This window comes from Oryza brachyantha, chromosome 12 (genome assembly GCF_000231095.2).
Source record: "Oryza brachyantha chromosome 12, ObraRS2, whole genome shotgun sequence".
In the NCBI taxonomy this organism is placed as follows: domain Eukaryota; kingdom Viridiplantae; phylum Streptophyta; class Magnoliopsida; order Poales; family Poaceae; genus Oryza; species Oryza brachyantha.
In genome coordinates, this window is record NC_023174.2 from 699,013 (window position 1) to 710,302 (window position 11,290).

General features: G+C 36.4%; 1 protein-coding gene across 1 annotated transcript; it reads right to left on the reverse strand.

Moving 5' to 3' along the window:
* Nucleotides 1–4,651: 4,651 nt before the first annotated feature.
* Nucleotides 4,652–7,677, reverse strand: LOC102702710 (WRKY DNA-binding transcription factor 70-like). Its single transcript, XM_006664218.3, has 3 exons — nucleotides 7,535–7,677; nucleotides 7,294–7,404; nucleotides 4,652–5,517 (listed from the first exon to the last, which is right to left on the reverse strand). Exons 1-3 carry the CDS (start codon nucleotides 7,612–7,614, stop codon nucleotides 5,022–5,024), a joined length of 687 nt encoding a protein of 228 aa, XP_006664281.1. The 5' UTR covers nucleotides 7,615–7,677; the 3' UTR covers nucleotides 4,652–5,021.
* Nucleotides 7,678–11,290: the final 3,613 nt, after the last annotated feature.

Below are 11,290 nucleotides of genomic sequence, written 5' to 3' on the forward strand. Positions count from 1 at the left end.
GATATGCATGACTGAAAGCGGCTTTTCTGTCACGTTTCCGTGTTATGGTTACTGCAAAAAAAAAAGTTATAGAGTTGATTGCTTGGGTTTCGTGGAAAAAAACAAACGTATATTTGCAAATAAAAATAATTTATGAATAAACTTCAGTCATGCATATCCTGGGTGATCTAAAACCAATGCTGAAAAATAAACTTTGATGAAAAAACTCTAAATTTAAAATTTAAAATTAAAATTTAAGCTTATAAGTATAGGCAAAAGTGAAAAGATGGATGGTGTATATGTGCCGATTAAAAACCTCGTCAGTGTTGGGTTTTTCTACTGGCGCAACACTTGGAGCATAGATGAGTGATGACCCCTCCTTATCACTGTGAAAAAGAAAAGGACTTGAGCTGACTCAATCCAAGTTATACCCATTCATCTAAATATCAATATGGACGGATGGATACCCAAATCAATGAACACAATATAAAAAGAGAAGATGTGAATCACAAGCCGTAAAAGTAAGGGGTTATTTAGTTTGCAAAATAAATTTTGCAAAAACATCACATCAAAACTTTAAATTTTCTTTGAAGTATTAAACTTAGTCTAATTACAAAACAAATTGTAGATTCCACCTAAAAACCGCGAGACGAATCTTTTGAGTCTAATTAATCCGTCATTAGCACATATTGGTTACTGTAGCACTTATGGCTAATCACGTCCTAATTAGACTCAAAAGATTCGTCTCACTATTTCCTCCATAACTGTGTAATTAGTTTTAAAACTACATATATTTAATGTTTCATTTAGATGTGTGATGTTTTAAAAAAAAATTAGAAACTAAACAGCCCCTAAGAAACCAACTTATAAAATCAATAGCATGCAAAAGGCACCGATGCCACCGGTGCTTGTTGGACGGTGGCTCCAGCCACATAGCCACTCCTACCACCAGCACGGCAGCACATCCTCTTGTCGAGGCCACCGCTAGCCAAGGCTGCCACCAGATTGCTTGCATTAACGCTCGGGAATAAAGCTAGAATTGATTTTATGCTATCCCTTTTACCTGATTTGGACTGAGAGATATATATATATATATAATGAAAATAGATGAATTTTAACTAATATATTTTTTAATTGGGTTGCTGGAAACCCATTTCGAACGTAGGTTCATCTCTGTTAACGCTGTCACGTGTTAAGAAGAGATGAGGAAGGTGTTAAGGAGAGCGATGATTGAGGATAAGGAAGATATGGTGAATATGTGGAAATAGGAAGAGATAAAAATATTTTTTTTGCATGTCGATCCTTCATTTGGGTTGACCGGTTCGGTTTCAGATTGGTCGATCTTAGTGCTGATTTTTGTAAGATAGTGGCACCCATGTCTCACATATTTGTGCCGATTAATTTAAAAGAAAATCAATATTGCTGCGGTGTTATCAGTGCTGATTTTTGTTAGAAAAATTATAGGTGCATGGAAAACCTCCTATTAGTGCCCTTTTTTTAAACCGGCATATGATTGTTCTACTCTTGGTTGATGCCCAATGGATACATACATTATTAATCCAGCGCCTATACCCATACAGACATATATAGTGTTTATGTGTGTGTATATAATTAATCACAAAGACTCTTATCTTCCTACAGGACATATATTAAAGGATGAATGGATGATATATAATAATTAGCTCGTCAAGACATGAAGTTAATTATGGATCGCTCTCAACCAACAACGACGTACGTCACACGAAATTCGTCATGCATGCATATGCCAACTGGATTCTCGATCACGTGATTTAGACGACAATTACAGTACACAAGCAAGGATCAGCAGAAGGGCCGATTGTAATTGTGACATCAGATGGGCGTTGTTCATGCTGACGCTGGATCATCCGTCGGTTATTACATACTACCTCTATCGAAATATTTAACGTCGTTGACTTTATAATACACATTTGACCATTTATTTTATTCAAAAAATTTACATAATTATTAATTATTTTTATATCATTTTATTTATTGTTGAGTATATTTTTATGCATATATATAGCTTTACATATTATAAAAAAATTTAAATAAGACGAATGATAAACGTGTATAAAAAAATCAATAGCATCAAACATCTAGGAAGAGTATATATGTATAGATAGATGCAGCAATTGATATTAGTAATGCAACTTGTAGCGCGTCAGGTCAGGACAGGATCATCCCTAGATTTGCCCTCCTCACTTTTCAACCTTAATTAGTGCATCTTTCTCCCCTCTGGTTGGCTAATCCTTATTTTTTGCTTTCTTTCCTCTGCAGATAGTCATCGACGGCTCCATCTACCAATCGGCCTTAATTTATCTTTTGGACCAGTTAATTTGAGCCCTCTTTTTGTCCCTACCGGCCGTATATAATCAATTGTAAAACTTGTTTTAATTTCAACAAAAATATATATTGTATGCAGAATATGCACTAGTACCTATAACTCTCGGTTGGCATACATACACAGTCCGGCCACGAGTAATAGATTATTATATGATTAATTAATTATTAGTTATAAAAATAAAAAATAGATTAATATGATATTTTTAAAGCAACTTTACTATATTTTTTTAAAAAACATAACATTTAAGCGTGCGTACGAAAAAAGAGAAATCTGTTTAGAGAGGAAGAAAAGAACTCGGGACCATCGGTCCTACAGGATATAGATGCAGGGGGCGGCCAGGTCGCGCACTACCTGCGTGTGAACTCTTGTGATGCAGCGTGCGTTCAGATACTGCATGCACTGCATATATTCTGTATGAAGCAATCTTTGTGGACTGTGGGGGCGCCATCGACTCCACTACTAAACACTTCAAATACCTGGTGCCATGCATATGCACGATATGTTTTTACTCAAACCAACTGTTCATTTTCTATAGTGTGCAAATTATGTGAGCTTTATATAATTTTTTTATGAATTTGTTAAGTTATGCGATGAAATATTGTATAAATTTTGTGACCTTCGGATATGCTCCAAGATGCATGCACCATGGGCACATGGCACTTTACTTCGTCTCTAGTGAACTCCAACGGATCTCCGACGATTTAGCGTTTCAGGTTAGGTAGGAGCGGAGGGGATGTGTCACGGCTAGAAATTTACCTAAATTTCAAACAATTTTGTGCATTAAGTTTCAAACAATATATACACACACGGTGGGTCGACAGGCTAGCAAACATCGGTGGTGGAACAGTGGGTCACGAGCATAGTAAGAAATAGACCGAACTTACGGTTGAACCAGAAAAATCTAGAACCGGTAACTTGGTGGGTTGGTTCCTCTCAAAGATGGTCCCCGTCATCAAACCAATTAAAAATGAGTGAACCGGGCAGTTTTTTTCCGTGAACCGACGGTTTTTTAAGTATCGACCAGTTTTTTAATTTATCTTATAACAATATTGCATTATGAATTTATTATTTTGCCATATTATAATTATTTTTTTGATGTGGTAGCCATGTAATAATAGATATAATGGTTTATTTATATATATTTTATAAATTTCTGATGGTTGTATATTAAAAATAGAGCTTTTTTAATATTCTTAAAAATACTTTGAGATACCATACTTTTTAATGTAAAAGTTTAGTATAAAAAAGTTAAAAATAATATAATCTATATATAATATTAATAAATAAAAAACCGACACTTCGACTAATAAGCCAGTTGTTCAACTGGTAAATCTACCTCCTGTCTGGTTTTTTACTATGGTCACGAGAGGAGAGGAGATGAGATGAGAGAAGAGGAGGGCGGCGGAGCAAACGGGACGGACAGGAGATCGATGCGCCTTCCTCGTGTGTGCCCTAGCGCCTGTCCTTTTCTGCCTGCTTGGCTGCTTTCAATTCAATTCGTTTAGGCCTCGAATTTTGGGCCGTGGGCCGAAATCAATTAAGGTTGGTGACAAAAGTTTTTAATAATTCTGGGAATAAGTTCATCTGAGCACCTATTAACTTATCAACGAATCCGACTTTCGACCCTTAACCGAAAAACCAGATACAACGGGTCCCTCAACTATTAAAACCAGTGCAAAATAAGTCCCAATACGATTTGGACAACAGTTTTAACTGGCGTGGCGCCTATGTGGTTAATTTGACTTGTTATTCATCTGATGTGGCACATGTAGCAAAACTTAACAAACAAAAAACAAAACAAAATATATGGGCCCACGTGATAGTTAAATAATAAAATTAAAAACAGTGGGACTCACATGTTAGTGGGCCCCACTTCCTCTACCTCATTCCCTCTTTTCTCTGTTCACAAGAATTTGCCAGACACAAGGGAAGTCAATTTGGTGATGGGTATCGCCGCAGAAGACACATATTTTCATTAATTTTTATATTTTTGCTTTTAGTGTCACGTCGGACGAAGACCAAGTCAAACTAGCCACGTAGGTGTCATATTATCCAAAACCATCATATAAACCACTAAAGGATCTCGTCTACACCAGTTTTGATAGTTGGGGGCATGTTGTATATGGTATTATGGTTCCGAGACAAAAATCAAACTTGTTGTCAAGTTAAGGGACCTCAAATGATCTTATTCCATAATTCTGCCTGATTGGGTGCTTTCAATTCATTTGAGCCTTGGATTTTGGGCTGTGGGCCGAAATCAATTAAGGTTGGTGACAAAAGTTTTTAGCAAGGATCTTTTGTACTACAATACAAGAAACAACCAACTGAAGATAATCTTCGCCTACCCCAGTAGATTAGAGTAACAGCCAGATAAATTTACTAATTTACTGTCAGACATTTCCTTAATCTTACATTACTACAAAGTATTTAACAGCTGCCTGCTACATTAGCCTTTTGCTCTATCACGTAAGTACTCATAGATACAGAAACGCCAATTCAGTTCTTTACACCATTCAAGCACAAAAATCTGGCTTGAATCTAAATGCAAAGAAAAAAACAGCATACATAATGCTGCCAGTAGTATATCACTACGGGAATCTGATCGATCACCACATCTACATCCCCCAATATAAACTTCATCCGGCACTAGACACAGGCACCATCCAGGTCAAAATCATCACAAGAACTGGAAGTACTCGATGCATCTGGACTGACCGATCGGCAGCAATGTCCTTGACAGAGCACCAGTGGCACTGGGTGAAACACTTGCTTCTGCATGATCGTCAATCTCCATCTTAACCGGACCATTGCTCGTAGGTGTAGATGACCATGTGTCTGCCCACTGAAACTGGCGAGTGTAGGTGTTCCTGTCAGGCTGCTGGTTGGAACTGTACGACTGAATGCTCGGTGACAACAAAGAAGCTGATGATGACAAGAATGTGGGTTGTTCACTGGTTGCGCCATGCGAGTTGAAGCAGATGGATATGGCCTTCCTTGAGGACGACTGCGCAGCAGAATCTGGAGTACTGCCTACAATCTTTGAGCTGCTATTGCAGGTGTGGTGGTTGAAGTAAGTGACCGAGAACAATGGTGGGTCATTGGTGTCCTTCTGCTGGACTTGTTTCGTAGCAGGGCACTTCATGTCGTTCTTGTAGGTGCATCTGTAGTAGAACCTGCAAACAGAAAGACATGGTCCCTTAACTTTCTTGCCGGAAATGCTAAGAGCAGGTACTATGTAGAGAGTACTTATGTAGCTGTGTTCAAAAGCACACAAATTTTGATTCTGTGTGCTGCTGCGGTACACCGGCTTTAGCTGATATTTGTTTGGAATGATGGTGACTACACTAAAATTAACTCCTGTCTGTTCCAGCATACAATGAAGTTCCTTTTTTGCCATCAGAAAACTTAGTCGAACTGTATACTGGTACTTACATAGTATATTTTTTCCAATACGTCACTAAATTACTATTTTAGAACATTATTTACCTAGTGACTGAAGTCTGAAGCCAGCACTATCGAACATTCTTACTATATTCCAAGTTGAAGGTTGAACAACACATTCTTCAATTCATCTTCACGCAATCACACCTTTACGGTACCAACTTGTGTTATTCTTCTTAACCAGTTCTTGATTTTGTACTTTACAGTTTGCATACAGATGTGCAGTGCCATCCACTGTAACTAACCTTATGTTAAGACAGGAGGGAAAACATTTGTATAGTTAAATCATGTCTCTTTTGCACTTTCCCCATGAACATTGAATCTACCTAAATTAGGCGGAGTGGTTGTCAACACATGCTTTTCAGACCTTTCCTCAATTACCTTTTCCGAAAAGAAACAACCGCATCTATTAGCAAGCTCTTGTGAACTAACAAGATTGTAGGGTGTCTCCTCAGGCTGCATGCCAATCAGACTTCAAGGAAGTGAAACGGATTTAACAGAGTTTGTCAAGACTGTCGGCATGCGGACTGATGTTTGTAAACTTGAAGCAAACAAAATGTGCTTGAAAAACACAAGTAGTACTTATTCTGATAGGAAAATATTAAAAATCAAGCAAGTCGCCGATGATAAGCAATAAAAGAGAACCACTTGCATCCTTTTTATTTATATGGTGTCACTTTTCAAATTTTTATTCGTCTTGTTGAGTTGTCGACTGCCAAAGAGATTTGCCGCTTTGAAGGTTCTTTTCCTATGGTCAACTTTCTATCATTTTTAATCTTGCTCACTTAAGGCATCTGCCGACATGTGTCCTTGCAATGGTAACAAGAGGTGACTAGAAGACAAACGTAAAGCCTAATTTGTGTCCACAGAACACGAGATTGTTCTTTGCAAGAACCCAAATTAATGCATTGGCCAAACCATCTGCTCATATACAGATAATGGACACAACATTAGGCATCCACATGATCTGGGTTATTGTAATCCACCAGCTACGCAAACAAAGACTACAGATTGGCCCCCAAAAATGAGGCTCTTGCTATATCCATAAATATTTAAGAAATGTGAAAATGAGGAGTCAGTTACATAAACAGATGTAATCTCTGGTAGGTTCATCTGTTTCAACTGAAATTCGCTCAAGATGTAAACTCCAAGCACACATGTGAAGCTTGTTAACAGCTCTATTGGACCACCCGTATACACTTTCTGGAAGAAATTGGTGAGTAAGGGCCGTCCTACCAGAACTACCGAAAAGGCAAAAACTATAGAAACCAGGATGGCATGAAGTAAACTTTCCTGCCAAAATATAAAGGGGAAAACTTGAAATTCATTCACCTAATGCAACAACTCTGCATGTCGTTAAAATTAGCTTGATGAGTCATCTTAAATTAACCGTTCTTCAAATTGTAACCATGGAGGAAGTAAAAATACAATCTTTCAGGGGAACAGATGCATGCATGAATTTGGGGAGAAATTAAGAAATGGAGGAAGGAAGGGGAAGAAGGTGGTACCTTGGGAAGTTGGAATTGGAGAGCTTCTTCTCGCCGTACTTCCTCCACTGGTGGCCGTCGTCGTAGGGCGCGTAGGTGGCCGTCGTCCATGTCCGCTCCTCCTTCCTGGCGCTGTCACAATTAACCCACCGATCGAAGAGAGGAGAGAAACGAATCAAGAAAGTAGAAAATGAGAGAGCTTTTAATTTGCTGCAAAGAGATCGAGGAGGAGGGTGGTGCTACTCCTACTTGAACTTGATACCTGAGCCTCTGCTGCTGCGGGGGCGTCGTCGTGGTGGATCCAAGGTCGCTGGGGTAGGAGGGAACAGAGTCGAGTGCCATCTTGGAGATTTGATTTTGTGGGGGCCGTGTGGTGGTAGCGAAGAGGAAGAAGAGGAAGGAGACGAGGCCTGGGAATTGGTGCTGCGCTGCTCTGACCGCTTTTATTTATAGCCGCATTAAACAACGACGGCACAGATGAGAGACGCCTTCGTTCAGTTTTCAACGTTAACACGCGTCACCCTCTCCCTCTCCCTTCCAATTTTTTACGCCTCATTTTTTTTTTCCACGAATTCTTTGACGTTTGTATTTCTATATTTTCTTGTTAAGCATAATCGTATACGATTCATATTATAAGAATTTTTAGTTTTGTCTAAATTTATCAATTTAATTGAATGTATATAATTTATATATATATCTAGATTCATTAGCATCTATTTAACTAGAAACGGAGGGAGTAGTATAAAATTATGATCTAAACTACTTCCATAACTTTTTAAGAGAAGAAATTGATATGTCATCGTATAAATAGTATTTGAGTAAAATCCATATTAGTTCTTAAACTTAGAAACATATGTTGTCTAGACCTATAAACTTAAAAATTACATATCTAAATCATTAAACTTGGAAACGGGTGCTATTTAAATATGCAAACTTTTAAATTGCACATCTAAGATTCTTAAACTTAAGCATAAGTCATTTATGTCCGTAAACTTAAAAATTACACGTATAGGTCTACCATCTTAATTTAATGAATTATATCAAGTCCAAATCTCAATGAACTAAAGTTTGACAAAATAAAATGAAACCTACAAAACATAGGCAATATCAATATTGGACATTAAAGTAGATGCAATAAAGAAATCGTTACTTAAATTTTACAATTCTTTTTGGCATGCTATAGGTTTCACGAATACTAACAATATGGTAAATGTTAAATTACTTTAGATCTAACTAGTCATAAAACTTTTCCTAAATGGAAAATATAATATATCAATTAAGTACACGATCGTTTACTAGTGTACATATTAAAAGGAACAGGAAGCTATAACGAAGATGAAGTGATCAACTACGGAGGCTGGCTCAATGAATTAAACTATTGGTATTGTCAATGCAACTCCATGTGCAGGAGGACAGCTCATGCTCTACATTTCTTTTCGTTTCATACAGTCTTCCAGATTGGTCTTATATTACTTTGTTAGTTAAAGAAAATAAAAGGAAGAGTGAAGCTTCAATATAGAAAAATCTTGGGTTTTGTGAATCAATCCTACCGGCACAGGATAGGAATCGATCAAGTGATTATAATAATCAATCCCTTTAGACAATCTTCCACCAATAGTCTTTTTTAAAAGCAGTTCCACGACAAATCATATAACTAAAAAAAAAAGGAAGACGAACAAGTCTTGTTAATGACTCATGATGTAAACTAGTGTACTAGCTACCATGAAAATGACATTATGGGAAGGAAATGATATACCATTTGGATTTTTCGGAGCAACGTGCCATTAAAAATATAAACAGTCCTGTCAGTGACCTAATATTTCTTTTCAACCTTCTTAAATTCATATTTTATCAAGGATAGCAAAAACTAATGTTTGAATTGTCACAGACTTATTAATTAGCACGCCATATAATTCTTCACAAATTTCTGTTGTATCTATATCTTAACCAATTAGAACAAATATATAGTTGGGCACACTTCTCCAATTAAGTTCAATCCTGATGCTCCTAAACCTAAGCACTGAACAAAGTACTCTATATCAACTCTACTTGAAAACGAATTAGTTGGCTGCATAGACCATTTGAGCTGTTTGAATTTTCAAATCTACTTTGTAGCAGAGATAATAAAGCATCAGTTTCAATTTAACCCATCTTCCAGCTGACGACCAATTAACTAGCATGAATTAAAAATTTCACTGTCAAGGACCACAAAGAAATAGAAACAATATAGACTTTTAAAACGCCGCATTCTAATATTTTAGTCATTTACGGTTGTGGCTATAGTTGTGGCCGCATCACCTCAAAGCATTATTTTGTTGAGATATATGAGAGTTGCTAGAGTAATGAGAGCTGATGACTTTCTGGTGACAAATTCAGACAATACGGCTTTAGTTTATTTGGTTTGATGGGGCCAGATCAAATAGCAGAGATGATTATTCTGCAGAAGATTTTTCCAGCACATCTGCACACTTTTTCTTACAATAAACATATATACACTATGAATATCTGAACACAGCTAGCACATTCATTCAGGTTATGATTTTTTAGATGTGAAGATCCAAGTTTCAGAAGAAATTTTTCAGCATAAGTAGTACAATACAAATCTCCTGCATTCTTTCATTGAGCTATTTTTGGTGTCCATGTCTCATTTTGGAGGCAATTAGGCATTCAAGAGTTGGTTCACATGGTTAAGGAAAAAACCTAACAAAAGAATTTCTAAAGGTACTGTATTTTTGGTATAAAATTTTAATATTACTGGAAAATATGATAACCCCAGATAAAAAAATTGTTTTCTTTAATTTCCCTGTCATGAGAGTAGCTATAGCAGAAGACATGAACAATGGAACAAGTGCTCTGTAAAAAAAAAGTTAATTCCGACTATTGAACTAGTGCAGTGGAACTTATTACCGGACTAACATTAGTTTAATTGAATAATTAATCATGGCCTAATGGGAGAAAACAGACGGCCGACCTAGCTGAAAGTGCTTGCTTTGCATTGCATGTTCTGTTCCCGCGCAATTTGATCAAAATCTTAATCAATTATCCTATCTACGTATCATTCTGGCGGTGTGATGCTTCCTGGAACCTGACACCACATGATTACTGATCAGTTCGTTCATTGCCGCAATTGCCAAGCTGTAATACTCGATGTAATCGTTTAATTTGTTGCCTAAATCCTATCAAAATTTTGGTATTTTTTTAAGAGTGGAAGCTTAAAAAAGTACCAGGTTTTTGGTAAGGTAGCATTAGAAAAATTAGGTTTGGTTTGTCGATTTCCAAATTTTGATAAGGTTGAAAAGCGCTAAGAAAGAGAACAGGCTCTTATTGCAACAAAGCAAATCAACTAGAACCAGAATAAGTTTTACTATCTTTATGCAAAAACTTATATTATGTTATTATATGACGGAGATAGTAATTTTGAAACATATTATATATATCCCAGTGGCGAATCTACGAGCCTGGCTATGGGTATGACTGTCCAAAAATTATCATATACACAATTCGGTAAATCCATTTTAACAAATCAATAATAATCGTAAAATTGGTAACATGATTCATTATATATACACTAAGTAACATGCCTTTCTATTAAGACAAGTTTTTTTTAAATACGTATATATATCGATATATACCGAGTATGAGTGTAGGGTATGGCAGGGCATATCTAGCATACCCTGTAGCTCTGCCAACGATATCACTATGGAAACCGCCACAATTTAGAATGAAGTGATTAATAGCCTTGTTTCCAGAAATGGTTCCGTTCCCGTGTATTCTACTGGCAATAAAATTTAATTAATATTATTGATCTATTTTTATCAAACAACTGTGATTAAATTATACTATCAACAATATTAGATGTTGTAAAAATTTAAAGGAGCAATATCGTTTTTTTATTGTGATCTCTATTGCAAAAAACAAAATTACAAAATACTACTCATCAATTAATTAACAAAATATAAAAATGCTCTTTTTAATAATAATAAGATTAGTTCTACTGCTAGTATAATACACCGGAGAA

What these genes read in the sequence shown, in the direction of transcription:
- LOC102702710 (XM_006664218.3), bottom strand. Translation starts at nt 7,614, where the DNA reads ATGGCACTCGACTCTGTTCCCTCCTACCCCAGCGACCTTGGATCCACC. An exon ending in CCGCAGCAGCAGAGGCTCAG is followed by an intron (nt 7,405 to 7,534) that starts GTATCAAGTTCA and finishes TAATTGTGACAG; the next exon opens with CGCCAGGAAGGAGGAGCGGA. An exon ending in TCCAATTCCAACTTCCCAAG is followed by an intron (nt 5,518 to 7,293) that starts GTACCACCTTCT and finishes TTCTGTTTGCAG; the next exon opens with GTTCTACTACAGATGCACCT.